Source organism: Prorops nasuta, unplaced genomic scaffold, assembly GCF_024137725.1.
Source record: "Prorops nasuta isolate Cenicafe-Biocafe unplaced genomic scaffold, Cenicafe_Pnas_1.2 PNAS00005, whole genome shotgun sequence".
Taxonomy (NCBI): domain Eukaryota; kingdom Metazoa; phylum Arthropoda; class Insecta; order Hymenoptera; family Bethylidae; genus Prorops; species Prorops nasuta.
In genome coordinates this window covers 10014453-10034750 of record NW_027116802.1, presented here as the reverse complement: position 1 = coordinate 10034750, position 20298 = coordinate 10014453, and the positions used below count along the sequence as shown (strand labels likewise).

Genomic DNA, 20298 nt, shown 5'->3' with positions numbered 1-20298 from the left:
CAATTTTACTACGAATCGATGAATATTTTATTTTTATAAATGGTATATATATGTGTATATATATACGTTGGTCTTTAACGATCTTATAAATATTCATAGCACTATTCCTATGCAATTTAATATTCCCCCAGTGTAAATGCGCACACTGTGTTATACATACAAATTAATTAAAGGCGACTGTAAAATAAGGTCTTTGTCGTTCTGATAATTTATTCTAGCAACGTCCCATTCACTTTGATAGCTCATCAATAGATATATTCTTACTACCGGAATAATCAGCGGAATATAGCATGGGAATTTTTAAATTATTCTTTTCTCCCTTTTCCTTGGATTTTTCATTCTTCTATCTGATCATCTTTCTGTGACGTCTAGACTAAAAAAGGGTAGCCGTATATGGTTACGGACTGATTAGTGCTGGCTAACTCGTTCACTTTGTCCAGTCTACTGAGTTGGCCCGTTCTACAAAGGAATTGAACAGCAGATACTGGTGTAAATTCAACAGGTGCAATCAAAGAAACTGATACCTTGAAATAATCAAATTCCATTCGAAGGGCTTTTTATCTGCGGAATATCTCTCTTATGTTGAAATTGTAGTATGGGGGAGAAAGAGTTGTTTATTGAAATGGGCTTGTAAAGCTTCATCAGAGCTGGCAGAAAATTTCAAAGACGAGAGTTAATAACGTCTGTCTGGCCGATAACTTTGATTACGAAGAGTCCATCGGTGCTGTTAGTCGAATAAGAAAGGGTGGAGGAAGGGAGAATGGGCTTGCCGAAAACGAGTATCGTGTACACCGGTGCATTCCTGCACGTCATCGTGTCCGCCCAGTGGCTTCGGTGAATCGCGGGGGACCCTTATATAATTAACCATTAAATTATAAGTTTAGCTATCGAACCGCCAGCGAAGCTCAGCAGCGGACTAGAAGTAATTACTTTGCCCCTGCAGGGCTCCAGGTATAGACCAGAAGAGAGAAGGAAGAGAGAAGAGGAGGGTAATGAAAAAAGAAGGGATGGGGATGAAAGGTGAGGGAAAGGGATGAGAGAGACAGGTAGAGAAAAGAAGAAAAACGAAAAGCGATCGTCACAGCTACCAACAGAAATTACCAAGCCCCTTCGTAATGATCGGAGGCGGTACGTTTTGCCTTTTTAATCGGCATTAATCGCGCCGGGGGCTCCTCGCGGGGCACCGTAAAGAGATTCTTATGTCGTACCTGCGCACTGAATACTGAACAGGACTTACCTGCAAACAACCTTAAACCATAGGTGCGAATTTCTGCCAATTTATTTCACGTGACTGTATTATCGATTAAATTCAATTTATTTTTCTATAGAATTTCCATTCTGTTTATATCATAATTATTTTATTCCTCTGTGATGCTTTGATGCTCTCAGAGATACGTCTGAAAGTTTAGATACCTACAGAACGTTGACGTTGGAACAAGTTATAATAAATGGCGAGACTCATTATTTTATCAGTAAAGTAAACAATCAATTTCAAGAATTTTGATTTTAGAATCACTGATTTTATAAATTATGTCACATAATATCATTTTATTACTAAGCGAAATGATCCAATCGAATAATTTTATCATTTAAATTGATTTCCTACGGAAACGAATAGTTGATCGATTTTTCTTTATCAGTAAAATATATAGAGTATTTACGTGATTAACTAACGCGCTATAATAATATAGCTTATATATAAAAATTGAATAGCTTCATTATATTTAACGTTTACGTATATCTTTCTGTTACAGGTAAGGATCAATCTGTGTTTCACTTTAAAAATAACTGATCAAGCAACAAAATAGTGAGTAAATAGTAATTAATATAGAGTTAAGAATCATAAATTCTATCCAAAGAGTAATTATAGGCGAAAAACATAATCAATAAATGGGAAATAATTGATCAGAAGCCCCAGTAGTATCTGAAAGAGATGCTGCATGACTATATATATGTTATGTATGATTAATATTGATTTAAAAGAAGACGTTAGTATTTATTATGAGAATATAATCACGAGTGCTTGAAATTGGAAAGTAAATGTTGAAGGCGCAAGAAACGTAGAAGCCACACGCGATCCGTAGGAGCGCTCTCGATCGGATCGATCGATCGATCGAAACGAGCTGTGCCTAATTATTTGGCCAGATGTGCTTATTCTCGATTTTGCTGTTAAGCGATCAGCCGTCATTGTGTAACGCGAGCGAGATAATTGAACTATCAGATTATTTCTCGATCGGTGCCGATTTTTTGTTCAACCCAGCCAATTTCCACAATGAATAAGTCCCAGCGTTAATTAAGCTTCGTGAACCGTATCTACATCGAGTCCTCGTTTGTTTGCCGCAAATAAAAGAGCAATAATCGTGCCGATCCAAAGCCATGGATTACCCGCGCCCAAAACGATACCAATTAAAATACCGCAAGACGAAGCAGTTTATCATCGCGATTAATAGAGAATCAGAAGGCGACGCACGATGATAACAAAATACCATTACCGGGTTACGCGCTAAGTGTGCAGAACCTACATATCATATATAAATCATTTGTACATTCATCAATAGTACAGTTAATCTCGATTTAAAACTTTAGTCCATAGGTCAATTATATATATATATATATATCTTAAGATTAAAAATAATCAAAAAGGCCGTAATAATGATTGATAAAGTTAGTCGTGCGATATGACGACGCTAACTGGAACCTCGTTAGCGACTTGCTAATCGATCGATCTATCCGATTATTATAAAGTGCTTGAAAATACCGATCGTATCGAACATTCCTGATAGTGTCAACAAATCGTAAAACTGCTCCTCGGGTGATCTTGACAACGGTTCGCGGATGCTGAGCGTCGATGCTATCAATAATATTCTAATTATCATCATTCAAAAGACCTTTTTTTAATGAGAGAGACGACAACCCCTTCAATTCACATCTATCACTGAAATCGAACAAAAAGCATCACCGTTGAGAATCAAAAAAATTTTCTCACGAACGCAAAGAGATCTAACGAGCGCGTTTAATTTGAATTAGTTAATTTTGTTTGGAATTTATAGATAAACTTTTGTCGTGAAATTAAAAGTGTGGTTTATTAATATGGCGGGTCTTGATGATTCTTAGCGGTTCATTCGAGCAGAGTTTTGGGAGTCGGGGGACGAATTTTAAGGGGATCTTGGACATGATTGCATTTGCATTATACACGCAGCGGCGCTCACGCAAATTTATCTGTCTCTAGGGTTTATTTATCTGGAGTTATGGCAAACACTGGCCGATCCGAAGCCAACCAATAACGTATGGTAATGGGGGGCCCGATTGACTCTCCTCCTCTCCCTCCCCAATTTCTTTGGCACTACCTTACCGTTGCTTTTATTGGTCGATCACAACACGAACGATCCATGAACCCTTGACCTCGTGCCCTTTTCTGCCCTCAGCCACTCTTCCCCTCACCTATCTTCTTCCTTTTGGCCTTTTCATCCTCAGCCTCCACTCTGCCCACAGCTCTAAAGTCCATTCTCCCTTCTTCAGCTTCTTTCATTTTTTTTCTACCGCATCTGAAGAAAGCCCACGCTCTTTCTTTTAATTTCTTTCTTCTATAAGCTAATTCACTCTCGATCGTTCTCTCTCCTAGTTCTCAATCTCGCCTCTTTTTTCTTCACTCACGTCAGTATGCAGTCAGCAGATGCTGCCATTCGTTTTCGAGCTTTTTCAAAATTTAGCCGCGTCATTCTTGTATCTCGAACGATCAGGTAGTCATGTGCTCCCGTCCAAGTACAAATGCCGAAAAATCATGCGACTCATAACTACCGATCCTTTCCGATGGATCAATATTTTTTTTTCTTCCTCCCGGGCACACAGATACATATATAACTGATGCCACCTTCTAAAGCGAGATACGCATACCTAACCCAACCAAGAATCGTCAGAAAAGTATATTGATCCTCCGTTTAAACTATTTATTTATTCACTCGATATTTTTCCATCTATTTTTAAATATTATGTTTTCTTAACTTTGTGCTCAAATAATTCCAACTGATTGGTTAAAAACAAGGAAAAAAGTCTCGCCAATAACTACATAACTGTTCCAAAATTACTGCTGCTCAATTTTTGCCCATAAATCAGGTAGGCTCGAGCAACTCAAATTATTTTTACGCGTTGAAGCTGAACGCGGGATAAGAGATTACGCAGTCTACCCGCGATTTCGCGAAAGAAACTCTCTTGCCCGTTTCTTGCCGAGCTTGTAAAAGAAAGAATCTAACTTGGAAACCACGGGCTTCTTCCACATTCCGCGGTTTAAGGCCTCTGCGAACTACGAACAGTATTAAACTAAGACAGCTAGAAAATATAGCATACAACTGAGTATAGTGTGGAGAAGAATTCTGCAAAATCATAGGGTTTTTGTTGAGATTTTTCAATAAATTCATAAACTATATTAATGCTAATACCTACTTGGACTTGTTATTGTTCATGTTGAATCTACATGCAGCTACATATAGTTAGGAGCTTACATTATTGAATATTAGTGTTAAGTCAGTCGGCTTAATGGCCAAGGTCCCACTGAATTCTGCGTGGCTCGCGAGCAGCTTGTGTGCCGTGTTTGAAAGGAAGCCGCATCAATCACGAAACGACATTTAGTGCGTGGGTGGTTGGCCCCGGCCGAAGGAAATGTCACGTTGCGAAGTGGGCAACATCCACGTGTGGGTGAATCCCAAAGGAGCCGATAGAAATTTATCGATTACATCCTCGCGAACATATAAGCCCGATATGCTATAATATCCAATTCAACAAACTCCCAACATCCATCATCCCTAACCTTCTTGCATCGATGATTCAGTACTCTTGTAGCAAGATTTTTCTAATTAATGACCTTAGCTAACAACGCATTGGTAAGCTAGAAAGCGCGAATCACCGAAAGAATTATGGAAATGTATTATTGCAAACTTGTAATCTTTCCCATTTTCCGACATAATCCAATCTCATTGAGCAATATAGTGTAAAGTTCAACATCGATCTGGCATTCAATTACTCATACACACGATAAAGTCGTTGTATATCAAATTTCTCATACGCCATTAGCGATCAGTCGAGCATGCACTTGAGATGGTTTGCGAAATTCCGAAGATTTCCCATAACATAATTTTCACTATAATTATAAAATAGAAAGAAACGTGCAATTGGATCGTCGTTGGTCAATCACTGTGTCATTTTCATTAATTCCAGTCTTTCTCGTGCTACAAAGATTCGTGAGATCGGTGTTCCTGTATAATATACGAGAAACTTGTTGCAGGCGAATCGAAGGAAGAGGTATAATATGCGAGGGGAAAATAAAAATGCGTACAAGAAGTGGAAAAGAAATATCTGTCAGGGTACTAGACTATCGATAAAGGTCGAAATTACCGGGATGGCGACATTGGCGATAAAAGAGGAGAGAGTCATAAGCCCTTAGGGGCTCGGAATATCTCAATTTCAGATGGGTCAGGGGCTGCGTGGCCAATCGAAAGCGGCAGCGGGCATTTGCATAATCTTAAGAGACATTTGAAAAGCGGCTACATTTGCGTCGATCGACCGCAGATAACGCAATGACGAGTAACCATTTGCCTTCGAGAGCCCGAATGAATACGAGAAACTCGATCGCCCGACTAAATGCACACTGTCAACCACACCTATACACTTATACAGGTGCGCGCGCGCGCCGACCACGACGAGTAATTTTCATCAAAGTAAAATAAAATCGACCAGTTCGCTCGGCAAACAAAAAAAAAAAGAAAAACAGCCACGACGATCCTTTTATAAAAACTGTTGCGACGAACCTTTTTACAATACAAAAGGTATCTCCTAAAGATGCAAACATTTTTTGTGCACCATTTCTTGTAAATTTGAATCCAAGGGTAAACTTTAAGAAATTTATTAAATGTATATATATATATATAATACTGAAAGGGAAAGAGAGAGCCAGCCCTCGCTTCTAAACGGTTCTCCAGGATAAAACAGATTTTTTATCCCGAGAGGTTTTACGTTCGTGTATATAACGACGATCAACATTCTCGAAGAAAAAAAAAAGATTATTTTGTGGAAAGCATAATAATATTCCATAGTTATTTCTATTGTATCGACCCTCTAGCATCGTCAACGCCCACAAAGCTTGTTGCATTTCACGAGGTTTCCTGCTCCAACTGGCTACTAAAATCATCGGGATAACTGTACCTGGGTTGACCTCTGCCGTAAACCGAGTAAATTTTGCGTTATCGCGGACATCAATGGGGATTCATAGGAGTGTAGGGTGGCGTTTGCGACGCGTGGGTGGTTGGCTTATGCATTTTCGCGACTATAACCGGATTCCTCGCGAGCCGGAAGAGGTTCCAGGCGACAAAAGGTCGCAGCATTGTTGTACCGTGAAAGAATGCCGCGGGTGGAGGAAGAGCATTTCTTCTGGTGGCGAACAGCGTGTAACACGTGGCAGTATCTTGTATCGGGGCCGCGATCCCCTGCTGGTAGCACGTTGTTCTCCTCTATGCCATTCGCGTTGCACAGCAATGGCGTCTGCTCGAGGGGACTATTTCAATGCAAAATCTTCCCTCTTTTTTCTCCTACCGTATCATTCAAATCTCCGCCATTAAACATCCCATACAAATTTTAATCGCTGCGTTACATTAACGAATCAATTAATTTCCTCGGGCAGTCACAGTTATTTGCTTGACATTTTTTCACTCTTTTTTATCAATATTATATTTATTAGTGTATATATTATAGATTTCGATAACGTTCATTGGTAGAGAATAATCTTGAAGGGGGATAAGCTATGGGTGTGTATATTAGAGAAGACTGGAAAGGAAGGGGGAGAGTCAGGCGTCTTGTCTCCGTCTTTGGCATACCTACAAGAGTAGATTTCCTGCAGATAACTGGCGACGGCACATGGAGGTCTCCCGGTGGCCATAGGTAAACCCCCTCCAACGATGAGGGCAAAACACGAAGGCGGCCTTGTGTGGGTACGCGTTATGTATATATCTTGCACTGGTCCTGGGTTCACGCGAGGTCATTGCAAGGTTGCCTTTCCAAGAGGCCGCCACAGCAGCCTCTCCACTTTCCCCGCTTAATCTCCCCCTGCGCTATCTACCAGTGTATAGGGGAACCAATGTCAGCCTTTTCCGATCCTTTAGATACTATACATATATATATATATATATATACTACACAACTACCGTCCTCCTTTATCCAACAATATCCCCAATATATTAGCTTCCAACTGCCTCAACCATCTTTCACCAAGTTCATCTTACGATCAGAAGCTAAGACTAAAACAAGTCCTGCTGAACGCTGAAAACGAGATAGCAAGACTCTCTCCGCGAACCCTTATCACCCATCTGGAGTGTGTATTGTGCTTTATCATATAACCATTGCAACACTGCAATTAACGTCGGCTTATATCCGCCAAAGTAGCAATTAAATACTCCTTTTGTTAAATATTGATCTTGAACGACCACCAACATCGCAAATGATATGTTTACCGACGCTGCAGCTCCTTAAAGATCCCTCTTTAACAGACGATTGTGATTTAACAGTGACTTTAATCCTAGTTAAATCATCAAAATTCTGCATCATTTGACAGTGAAAGAGCTGCATATTTCTTGGAAAGTAAGCTTTATTTATCTCTGTAAAATACTTTTCATCTCAAGCGATATCTCGTCAATACATACGTCCTTCTTTGATATTCTTCAATGAAGACCATAAATGTTTACTAGCTATTTACAATGGCCAATTATGTGCTTTAACATTAACTGTTGAATTAAGCGATTGCGGGAAATCCTTTTGTTGTTATTGTCACGCATTGCACGTGTAAGTTATTTTCGCGATGAAACATGGCTGTCCCTGCAGCATCATTGACTACTCGATGATATAATAGCGGTTGTGCAGGTTGCACGCGTTGAAATCTCCAAGCGGAGTATTAATAGCTCTATGGTTTTCCACGAAAATACCAAGGAAATCGAAGCCAGCAGCTAGCGAAGCAGAGATTTATGTGTCGAGCGTGTAGGAAGAATCTGTTCGTTTTGCAGACATTTGCATCGGTTTCCGTTCGAGCGCATTGACTCGGCAACGTTAGCTGGGAGGCAAAACGGAAAATTTGCATACGTCATTAATCGCGAAGAGTCTTCTTGACGAACGGTTAGCGTGGATCATGACGGCTATGACTGCTTCATTTTGCCTTTACTTCAAGGGCTGTTTCTATCTAGCCACGAGAGAAAGAAGCTTTAACAGAAGGTACATCTACATATGATATATTACCCCTAACAGCCAGTCTCACAATTGCTTCTCTTTAATTTCATGCTACTCGCGACTGACTATACGTGATTTAAGCTCAAAATTTGACAAATCACGTCGTTAAGGTACCTACTGATTATCGGATGCTAAAAATAATTGTACGCCGCGCGAGAAGACTCGATTCTACACTAGTGATAAAAATCGTCATTCTTCGCGAACGATCCCTACTGCCATCGTGCCAATCGTTGGAACCAGGAGAATAATTATTGATGCGTATGCTATATTATGCAGTTTCGAGTGGGTAGGTATTTTAGGTCTCTGTGCCTTCGCAAAGGGTTTTTACCTTAGCGTAATATTCTTCGGAGTACCAAAACCAATCTAACCTCCTTCAATCAGTTTTACAGCAGTGCTCGTTAAACTTTTATGTTTTACTCAACGAGCCTTGCGCGAATGCACGAACTGTTTCAGCAAGTTATTGCCAAAATGTATACTAAACGTTTACTCAAATACAATGCCGAGCTGTACTGCAGACGTTCAAGAAGCTGCTGAAAAAGATTATTCCCGTATTCACGTATGAAGATTTATTTAAGTCGCATTTTTCGGTCGTTGGGCCTTAGGCTTGTTTATAGAAGTCTGGTCGACTCAGCGCGATCCGATGCTTCAAAAAACATCGGGACTCACGAGCCCGTCCATCAATCCTCGACGATGTTAGCTCAACGTTCCTGGTATTTGCGAACAATAGCATTTCATATTTTCATAGCTATAAGCGCGTTATACGTACCACGTATAATAAACTTTCAACACATTTTATTCGGAATTATTAATAAAATCGATTTTATTATTATCTATATGACACAACAGTTCTGCTTAAATAAACAAAAGTGCTGCATTGTCGTAGCTCTAATGGAAGTACTGAAAGTGTGGATTACAGTGTCTACATAAAATGAAGGCGCGTAAGACCAACTTATACACGAATGACCCTGAACTTTCTAAGCTAATTTAAATTCTCCTTTGGCAGTCGAAGGTGCGTTCAGACCTTTCGTCACGAGTCCTCCAGGCTACTTCCGGTGAAAACGTTAAATATTCACGCTCACTTTCATGAATTCCAGGATGGCTTTCTTTTTATCGTCCAGGAAAAACTCTACGTGCAACGAAAATCGAGTGCACTGATATAAAAGTATGAAGTTCGTCTGAGAAAAAGGAATAAGCCGAAGCCATAATAAAACGAGTTTGATCGAACGAGTTGGATGAATCAATTATCCTCAGACACATGCAGACTATTATTTCCAGAAAACACTTGACACGTCCTACTATCGTAGTTTATCCAACCATGCTTAATCGAAAAGTAATTGGTTAAAGAAAAAATAGCTGGACGGAATGAAACGATCAAGTGAGACACGTGGGTGGCTGCAGTTTATCATCGACATATATGATTACAAATTGCAAGCTTCGCAGCCTGCCGTTTTCTATTACTTTTTCGGCTAAATCCCTGATAAATGTATACGTTCGCGCACTTTGCACACTTATATGCGCCAGGCAGTAACTCGCTATTAACGTTCGCGATAAACTGCCAGCGATAAATCGGCTTGCAAATCATTGGACGGCAAAGTGATTTCCAATTTTTTGCATGCATTTATTTATGGTAAAATTTTCTGGAGCGTGTCCAATTTTGAGAGTGGAAGTTTAATTAAGGCAAGATAATATGTTTAAAAGCAAATACTAGGGTGGTCCCTCTTACCGAGTGTATGAAGGAAGGTGTAAATTTTTGACAGAGGATAAAACCTTTAACGAGTAGATTTTTGTGCACTGCAGCTGAAGATTTTGTCGCCGTGTAATTGAGAGACGTTGAGAGTGCATTAGCCAGGGCGAGCAAGGGGCAGGCAAGCGTATTAATTGCTCATCAGCAGTAATGAAGGGTTTGTAAGTCGATATTAGCATAACTAACAGGTTTCCTGGTAATGAAGCCGCGTCCTTATGTCCCTGTATACTTCACTCGCAAATCCCATGGAACGAACGAGCTGGAACAAGCTCGAACAGACCTGATATTCCTCAACGTAAAAATCATCCAGGAATAACAAGGTCAAGCGTCTCCCGTTCTGGATAAATCTGCCAGATCTTACCTATCGTACATATTATTTCCATCCAATCTTCTTTCATATAAATCATTATTCGCTCAAATCTGGAAAATTTAATCCAAGAAACCCATGTTTCATTAACATAATAGTAAATTATTCCGATTTCTGGATTCTTTCCAGTAAAAAAAATTAGTCAAATCCTTTTATTAATGATGCAAGCTTACTTATTAATATTTAGGGTTGGTCGTATATATATCCAAGAACGAAGAAAAATGTAACCTATTAGTTTGAAAAATCCAGAAATTATTGTTCTCAATGCCCGGATACGTGGTCATTTGATTGCGACACGCGGTAATACGGTAAAGCGTATAATTTCTTCTCTAACGAAATTTTATTCCAAAGATTATACGTGTGCCGTTGTTAATTATATCGAAGAGATACTCCCGAAGGTGTGTGATTTCACGCTAACTAGATCTCCGGGTACCGTTTTGACCTTTTGCCGGTATAAACAAGAATGTGGAACGTTACGTGAATGAGCCAAGTTGCTGGATATCGTATATATGATTTTCTCAAATCTCTTTATAATTTAGAAAACTATTTTATGATAATGAATGAATGGCGAGTCCAGAGAGAGAGAGAGAGAGAGAGAGAGAGAGAGAGAGAGAGAGAGAAACGAGTATACGGCTTATCATGCCAGATATAAGATGGAAAGGATGTAGTATGAAACGAAAGAGATTGGCGGCGACCTTAACTAACCGGAGGAAAATCCACGCAGGAAGCTCGTTTGGTCGCTACTTGGGCGTGGCTGGCCTGACTGGCTGGCTGGCTGGCTGCTCCACTTTGCCGCTCTCAAACACGAAGAGTCTCAACGCTCTGACCTTGAACGCTACAAGCTATCATCTGCGATGCGATTTATCTCGAACCTCTCGTATTATCAAAGCGTGTAGAATTCATTGCGTACTTATAAGACATCCTGGCCCCGCGCACTGAAATAAAATCATAATGCTTGGGAGGCTGTGTCTCGAGGAGGCTTCGCGGGATGTATATAAGAGATGAAAAAATGGAGCTAGTGGGTCGTGAATCTTGGAGTTTGAAGTGGCAAGTGAAAAAAAGGAGAAAGTGGGAGAGGACGGGGACGGGATTGGTCGATATGGTTAAAGGAAGAGGCCAGCGGTTGGGGGAAAGAGGGGGAGAGGGGGGGGGGGGGGTGCGGAAGGCAAAGAGACCGAAAAAGAGAAAGAGAAAGATAGTAGTCGGCGGCGCTGCGGGGGGATGTTGATCTGGTTAGTCCGGTGTGCAGTGGCAAACCGGTAACTAGCACCAACCGTCTTCGTCGTCGTCGTCAACATCGTCCTGGTCGTCGTCGTCGTCGTCGTCTTCTTCGTCTTCTTCGTCGTCTTGGGCGCCGCTGCGCTAAACTCTCCAGTCTGCTCTGCATCACTACTACCACTGCCACCATCACGGTAACGAGAGAGAGAGAGAGCAGTGCGCGCGACGACCTATACAGGGCGTGGCGGGTCACTGGTCCTCACTCCTCGCAGAATCCTAGCCACTCGCTACCAGTGACGTACACACCTTTGGTACCAAGCGTCCCCCTTTTCTCTCCACGTCGATCTTAGCTTCGAATGTTAAATTTTTCCTTCTCCTATTTCGCAATATTCGAAATATCACCTGTACAAATCTCAGTAAAAAATGTAACTTCTCGAATGCTGAAGCGTATTTCCTCGGTTTTCTTACAAATTTCACGATTTTCTTTTCGATCTCGATCTTTCGTTCCATTCATCAAATTCGCTCTTCGATCCGAACGATAAAGTATTTTCCATGGTCAGGTTGAAGTTTTTGCCGAAGTCGCGCTGACTTTGCCAGCACCTGTTTTCGCTCGGTAACGAGAGCGAGAAATAGACCGGTTGATCGATCGGTCAAGGGAAGTGGGAATTTCAGGATTTCAGGCACGGATACGAAAATAGCTAACTCCGCGGTGTTCCGAGCCGGTGCGTCTTTCGAGGTTGCAGCAGAGATTCCCTGGGTCAGGAATTCCAGCTCTGCAAGAAGTTCGCGCCGTTACTTTTCGAGGATCCTTCTCGATCTTTTCCCAGGTCACGCTCGAGTACCAACTCACGAATCGCTTGAGATCAGGAAAGTCTTCGGTGGAATCGATTATTCGACCTCGCCTGAGGTGTTTCTACGAGATACTCGAATGATACGGTAAAATATATATTAGACCGATCGTTACCTTTGGATAAAAGTCTGCAGAATGTCAAATCGATAAGTTTGACATTTTGGAATGTAGGCTGAAATCACGCTCGATGGTGTGGCGAGGAATAAATCATTCCGTTGCAGCAGCACCAGGGGGTCCTGGTACCAAAAGGGATTCCGAGCAGAGAGGGACCAACCGTTCCAAGTGCAGCACGAGAGTTCTGCATCACATTCACCTTCCACAAACACGCTATTAACCCTGACACGTACAACATATAAGCGTGTGCCGGGGGTGTGCGAGCATCCGCACGTACCTCCCTCCTGCTGCCACATGCTACACGCCACATGCCATTCGCATCCTCGCTCTTTAAATTATATACATTTCTCCGCTTAAGATTTCCTACGCAAGAGCTGCTCCCTTAATTAATTATCGGTAGCTGGACTCTGCCCAGTCCTTATTTTATCCCAATTTATCGAGTCGGCTAACGTTTCGGTTCAGGCTGCCCTGTCCTGAGTCCAACAAGTTCAATTTACGCCGGTAAATCTCATTAAAAAATTGTTTAACTCTTATATACATATATATATATATATATATATATATATATATATATATATATATATATATATATATACACCGAGTCTACCGTCAAGATTTCTAAAAGAGGATCGTTAAATAGGGAACAAAAAATTCCTACGTGTAATTTATACGATTAATGATAGCGGCGCTGAATAAGAATTGCTGGAAATCATACCTCCGTATTCCAAGGAGGAGATTCTTCGTGTTCTTGTTCGATCCACATGGACCTTGGTCCAGGGTATTTGTGATATTCGCCGCTTCAGGTGTTTCGAGAGATCCGAAGCAGTCTCGGTGCGGTGGTTCTGTGCATCGTGCCGCGGCATCTCGATGATTTTCATCGTATGTGGAGGGAGGTTGGGTCGAGCTGCGGGGTAGAATTCCAAGGCGGAAGCTAAAAGAGAGGGAGGGGATACGGGGGGGGGGTGGTAGTACGAAAGGATTCATTCACGGCTCGGGGCTGCGAGTAATTGCGATGGTCTTCGGGTTCCTTATACTAGGTACATACCAACTTGTGATACTTTGCTACCTTCGCGGAATACATCGAGCTCGCTTATGAATGAAATATTCAACGGCATAATGCAAGTTGCGCACGCAACTTCAGACCGGTCTGCTGACTGCTCCGCACGCGCTCATCTCACAACAACCACACGCTATGAGTGTTCTCCAATCCAATGCAAAGGAGAAGCCACTTTGCCGGATTACCGGGATCGAGGTCGCGCACCTTCGTTTCTACCACCTTTTCCGGATTCGAATTATACCTTCAGTCCCCCCCCCCCCCCCCCCCGCCATATACCGCCTAGCGTTTGACGCAAGTCTTCTCCTCCTATTCTCTTTCGAATATACGGATAGGAAATGAGCAAAATGTTTTTCTAACTTTTCTGGGTTTACGTGCCAATATATTATAGTTTACAGATAAATGTAACAAGTTCATACAAATGTACTATGTACTGTATAGGAAAGAAATTTTCTTGAAACTATAGAAAATCGTAAAATTATCGTAAAATAAGAACCCGGAAGTAAAATTTCAATTATCCCATTAATTTATTAATAAAACCTTCTGTACAGCCATATCGAAATTCTTCAGGAATATTAAAATTTATTGAGTACTGCAATCCATGAGTTCATTAACTCCCAAGAGATTATAATAACTAGAAAGGAATTATGTACACACACACTTTCCAATCTCTGGAGGTCGATTGATGGGCACAAATTACACTAATATTCAAATTATTTTAGATCGTTATTAGTAGGTAACCGCAGTAATTTTGTAGGCCCCAGGGTATAAACAGGATATTTATCAATATTTTAGAGAAGGAATTCTCGCACACATACGTACTGCTAAAACGTGATCTAATGACTTAACAGTCTATACGCAGTATCTAATATTATAATTGCGATTCTTTATGATGATGGGTGTTGATAATTTTTGAGCTAATGTAGATTTGTTGGTTTCAGAATTTCCGAGAACACCGCATAGACGGAGCAGCATTGCCACTTTTGTCAGAGGATCACTTAACAGGGCCCATGGGGATGAAATTGGGTCCAGCGCTGAAGCTTCGAGCGATGTTAGCAAGGAAATTGGGTGCTTGCACGGTTTGTTTGCACTGTGCTCATTGTCACCAAACGCCATTGCCAGCACTGGGCGCGGCGACAGCAACGACCACGACTACAGTGGCACAAAATTCACAGCAACAGCAGCAACAACAGCAACAGACAGCTGGAAGACGACCCAGCAGCACCGGAAACTGACAAACAGCGGCGGAGACTCCTCCGGCGAGTTCCGAGACTTCAGCATCCGATCCGAATCGGGCACTCAGGATCGAGAGGCGCTTCCCAAGGCCTATCCGTAAACCCGACATCGCCGTCTTCAAGAAACCGATCAAACAGTGACACTCCTAATATCACTCCTCCTATCTCGACTTTGACCCCTATATATATGCTCATATGAAGTGATATTGTAGACAAAAATCACCCTCATCATTAAACTGAAAATATACTTCAAAGCTAACTAATATTTTATCAGGCGTTAATAGAGAAAATAGAGAGCTAATATTTAGTTGAATTAAAACTGTAGGATGCACTGTACTAGAAGACGAAATATTTTGAATACTCGGTTGAGTGGAGGCTCCGCCTGTCAGTACCTAAAAGCATGTACCTAAACTTTTGTGCAAAATAAGAAACATTACTCTAGACGAGAAAGGCTGACAAAACACATACTGACTTTCTAATATCAACTTTACATAATTTGTCTCATACATTTCGCGAATAATAACTTTGATACTAGTTTGTTTCAATTCTGTCAAATTCTTGTATATTTTGTTGAACAATCGTAATTATAAATATTATTTAATAATTTAAATACCTTCTTGTCTGGCATTGTAATATTCGTCAAGGAAAAGTTTGGCCTGAATAAATTTAAATATTTTCAATTTCAATCTAAGAGCCTAGAGAATTAAGGAACAATAAAAAATAATTCGATGGAGTTATCGCGAAATGGATTGACTCAATAATTAAATTTCACTTGCAAATATTGTAGAAGATAATCAAGATTAAGAAACGAGTGCCTACGTTCAACAAGTCTTCCAAGAATGAATTTTGCAAGTTGACCTTGATTAGTTAAACTATCAGTGTATGTTTTATTAACACTTTGGTGTTAGTAAATATTGAATCTAGAAATATCGAACGTACAATCGAGAGAAATAAGAAAGAGAATATATATTTTTATGTGTATATCTGAATATATGTAAGTCCGCGCGAATGTATTATATTACATGAGTATGAGTACGATGCTTAAAATGATTATTAACGAGAATAATGTGCAATAACAATAATGCGACACTTTTAATTACCATAGGAGATATTTGCTCAAGTCGTTGTTTCTTTTATATATTTTAACAAAGATTTTATATAGAAGATTATAACGATAAATTATACTAAATTATATTTTTGCTAACAATATACGAAAAAAAATCCGAGAATAGTAAACGAGCGTGCAATTGTTTTTGAACAATTTCAACAGTTAGCGGCGATATTAGCTGTTCAATAATTGTACATTTTTTCTTTTTTATTTTCACAATCTTCGTCTTTATTAATTATTTATTTACAATTTAACACACGTTGCCTTATTGTATTCAAATTAATGTAGATATTAAGGCGAAGAAACGAGGGGATGAAAAGTTCGTATGACGAACAGTATTTCTAGAACTATAAAGTATTTCTAGCATAAATTTGCCGACTGTATAACTAAGAGTCATTTGTATAAATCTACATAAACACATGTGAAGAAGTGACATACCCGCAACACATTTCTACATTTCTTTCCATTAATGAAATTACTTATATCTCAAGAATCCAATCGATTTAAAGTAAACATAAGCCTTTTAGACCATTTAATTATTTTCTTAAAGCACGGAAAATATATTTCTTAATTTAAAGAAAAGCTAAAAGTCACTTAAACACGTACACATCGAGCTAGCGGCTTTTACTTAAATGAAATTACTGTAAATAAAGCTTAAGCATTTATTTATATTATGCTTTTATGAGGAATCTGTAGTATTTTATTTAGCAAAGTAGTCGAGATTCTCAAACATTGTTTTTTTATAATTCTTTTGGAAGAATTATCAAGAAATGAGAGTATATATGAAAATCAAGAGAACGAAAGACAGACAAGATGGTCTCGCGAATAAATGGAAGCGAGAGAAAAATAGGCGAAAAAGCAATAAGGCAATATTTGTGATACTTTATTTTCCATCCTGTCCATTCTCTGTTTCCCTTTAGGTCATTTATATTTACTTTATCAACATGCTAGCCCATTTTTTAACCTTCATCGCGAGTCTGTCGTGTATTACTTTACAATTAATTGTCTTTTTATGTATAGTAGAATTTAATGGTGAAAAGAGAAAAACAGTAACACTGTTTCTGTTAAAATAAACTTGTTGAAAAATAAATCCAATGCTGTTTATTATTTACAATTTACCTCATATATGCTCTGTGTATAAATAATAAATTATAATACAAAATTTTGTTATTATATCTATCATAATGTGTATAATTTTATAAATATGAAATTACTTTTGCTGAAAGCACCTGATGCGATCCAACAACGTCATAATATATGTTAAATCACAGTCTCGCCTGTAAAATGAATCAAGTCATTAATTAATCAATATTTTATGAAACTTGAAAAAGATATATAATTAACATGAACGTACGTTTCGATGAAGAGCCAGTACACCGTCTTCTTCGGATGTTAAAATTTCTACGTAAGCTGTTCGATCAGGGTTGACAGTAACGGTTTTCCCAGTACATTCACCATTTTCTAAGTTTCCAGAAATGACGTCGCAATAAACTCCAGGAGGCATACAAAAATTGGTGAAAGTCGTCTTTAAATCTGAGTGCTCTGCATTAATGGCAATAAATCCAGAGTCACCGCGACAAAATGCAATTTGATTGTTACCATTTTCCCACCAAGAATTTTGATTGGTACCATTAACAGCATTTCGGAAACGGACCATATTGTAAATTTGCCTCCATCTGTGTTCACAAACCCAACCATTACCACAAGTATTATCTTTATAAATTATTGGGGAAATAATATTTCCTGCAGCATCAGCTGGAGGACCGTTATTGAAACTTTCAAAAGCGAAAGAACTCATCACTCGCGGTATTCCGTAGGGATGTGCCAACATTAAGGCCACAGCCATCTAAAATATAAATTTGATTGGTAACACCTTTTCATTTTTGCAAACGAATATCGCAGCATAATTTTTTTATCATTAAAACATATCAATTAAATACCTTATATAATTTAGAGCTTTTGTGGGTTAATATAAAGTCACCACTGCGTTGAGTATCATGATTATCAATAAAAACGAATGAATCTTTGGAAGGCAGTAGACTCCAAGCTTCACCCCAATTTATGAACCATTTTAAAGAATTGTAGCCCCTAAATGATTTACTCATTTCTATTCCATATCTAAATTCTGTCACCGCTCCTAAGTTATTGTACTCATATTTTGATATCGCTTCATGCCCAGGATCAATTACTTCTTGGAAAATAAACGGACGAGAGTTCTTTGGAAATCCATAATTAGTATTAAGATTTTTCAGTCTGGAATAGATCACTCCAAGGTCTTGAGGCCACATGTGTTTGGCAGCGTCAATTCTATAAAATTGCAAGATTTATGACGTAATATATAGAAACTCGTAAATTGACAATGTTAGTCAATATACACGAAAAAGAATACCTGAATCCAGCTACTCCTGCGTCAATTGCTTCGTTCATGAAAGCAACAATTGTCTCCCTTACGTGCTCATTTGTTTGATTTAAATCATGCAAACCCACTAGTTCACAATTTCGTACGTTATATGGATTTGAGAAATTGGTAATGGCACATAAGCTGTTGAAGTGATCCGGTGAAAAGGGCACCGACCAATACTGACGATTCTTCGTATCGGCTGTCGAGTTTCCGGTACCTATTTCCTGTTCGTGATTGCCAGTCATATGGTTTACTACCGCATCAACATAAATTCGTACCCCAGCCTTATTGCATCTTTCAACCATCTCCCTGAATTCTTCTTCATTACCAGATCGAGTTTTCCATTTGTAAGATATTGGTTGATATCTTTCATACCATGGTCTCGTAGGAATTATTATGTTCTCTTGAATAGGAGATACCTATGTAAGCAGATAATTAATAATAATTGTACTATGATAAACCAAATATACACACACACACATACGAAGAAAATATTAAAGTAAATTATATTATGGTACATAATTTTATAGTATCACATCTTCACACATTTTAAAGAAAATAAGTAACTTCATTTGAAGTGATATTAAAAATTTCACATAGTATTTTATCATGTAATTTATCTTTTAAAAAAAGGAATAATATGCTATACTGATAACATATGGTATATTTTCTTTGCACGAAACACGAAAAACCTGATTTTCAAAAAAATTGATAAATCGTTTCTCTCTCTCTCTCTCTCTCTCTCTCTCTCTCTCTCTCTCTTGCACAATTCACACCTTTTTCCTTTCAGAGCTAAATCTCTAATAATATTTGAGACTTTTGTGCAATTTCGAAGTATTAAAAAATATAATTTTTAAATTAAAACTGTCAGAACTTTTTTTAATAATAAAGATAGAGAAACTTTCCGAGACGCGTGTAATCGAATGTCATTCATAAAATCAACAGTTTCTATTAATTTAAATATTTATATAATCATTTCCTTCGATGATACACGCATTTCTAAAGAGGATAATTATTTTAAATTATCATTGCACGTTTTTGCTTACTTCAAAGGTGAAAGAAATATTACATTAGTTTAACCACGTATCATTCGAGAGATCTTGTAATCACATACACACACGTACACACATGTCGAATAAATAACCAAAGAGACTTCTGTACTATTTTCTAATCCACAAATATAGATCTTTGAAGTGAGAGAAAATTTTATTTTAATGAATCTGCATACTTAAGGGTTGTAGTGTATTGTTCTACATAACATTTTTATAAATGCTTTTTCGATATTTTTTATAAAATCTAAAATATAATTAAATTTATAACAAGAAACAGAAATTACTATATTTTGAGACCTCTCGCTTAAACAAATAATTAAATGGAATTATGGGAAGTAAAATGTTTCAACTTTCACGTTTAATATGTGTGAATATAAAAAATCACCTGAACACCGCCATATCCCATAGGTCCTAAGAACTGTTCACATTCTTCTGCGATATCAAGCCACTTCCACTCGAACAGGTGGACCATTGTATTGTGTCCCGGCACATAGTGAGGATTCTTGTACGCGATGACAGCTGACAATAAGAGCGACACATTCACTATCAGCAACATAATGACATCTGCTCTTCGCAATTTCTATTACAGCTTATATACTATACACGCTGTCTGCAGCCTTGTTCCTTCTCGCGCATCCAAAGGTCGAAATTACGTTTTTGTTAATAGCTATAAACGAAGCATTTTCCTTTACTTATCAGCACAGCACGCGATGCAAGAAATATTACTGATAGCTACTATCCAGCATTCAATCATGTTATCGAGCAACGGACAAATTAGTTTATCAAAAAATATTGCTTTCATACGAGCTTGCTTACTAACTCTGAGAAATCTTTAGTCACATATATAGCTAAATTAGAATGATGCAAGAAATGTTTATGATAAGCACTATCTT

At 38.8% G+C, this 20298-nt stretch overlaps 2 protein-coding genes across 4 annotated transcripts in view; one reads left to right on the top strand and one right to left on the bottom strand.

Annotated features, from left to right (window-relative positions):
- LOC136773869 (uncharacterized) overlaps window positions 1-16870 on the top strand; it is an 88422-nt gene extending 71552 nt beyond the window's left edge. For all 3 annotated transcript variants that reach the window (XM_066727797.1, XM_066727798.1, XM_066727799.1), the window contains one exon: window positions 14551-16870. In XM_066727797.1, coding sequence (XP_066583894.1) covers window positions 14551-14844 — 294 coding nt within the window. In that variant the 3' untranslated portion in view covers window positions 14845-16870. The remainder of the gene's footprint in view (window positions 1-14550) is intronic.
- Window positions 16871-17038: 168 nt separating this feature from the next.
- On the bottom strand, window positions 17039-20003 carry LOC136773868 (alpha-amylase 1-like). The gene is made up of 5 exons (XM_066727796.1): window positions 19791-20003; window positions 18342-18772; window positions 17893-18259; window positions 17307-17798; window positions 17039-17229 (listed from the first exon to the last, which is right to left on the bottom strand). Exons 1-5 carry the CDS (start codon window positions 19959-19961, stop codon window positions 17218-17220), a joined length of 1473 nt encoding a protein of 490 aa, XP_066583893.1. The 5' UTR covers window positions 19962-20003; the 3' UTR covers window positions 17039-17217.
- Between the last annotated feature and the right edge of the window lie 295 nt (window positions 20004-20298).

Coding starts and splice junctions, on each gene's coding strand:
- LOC136773868 (XM_066727796.1), bottom strand. CDS start 19,961: ATGTTGCTGATAGTGAATGTGTCGCTCTTATTGTCAGCTGTCATCGCG. Junction 18,260..18,341: donor GCAGGAGTAGCTGGATTCAG/GTATTCTTTTTC, acceptor GCAATTTTATAG/AATTGACGCTGCCAAACACA. Junction 17,799..17,892: donor AAAGCTCTAAATTATATAAG/GTATTTAATTGA, acceptor TTTATATTTTAG/ATGGCTGTGGCCTTAATGTT.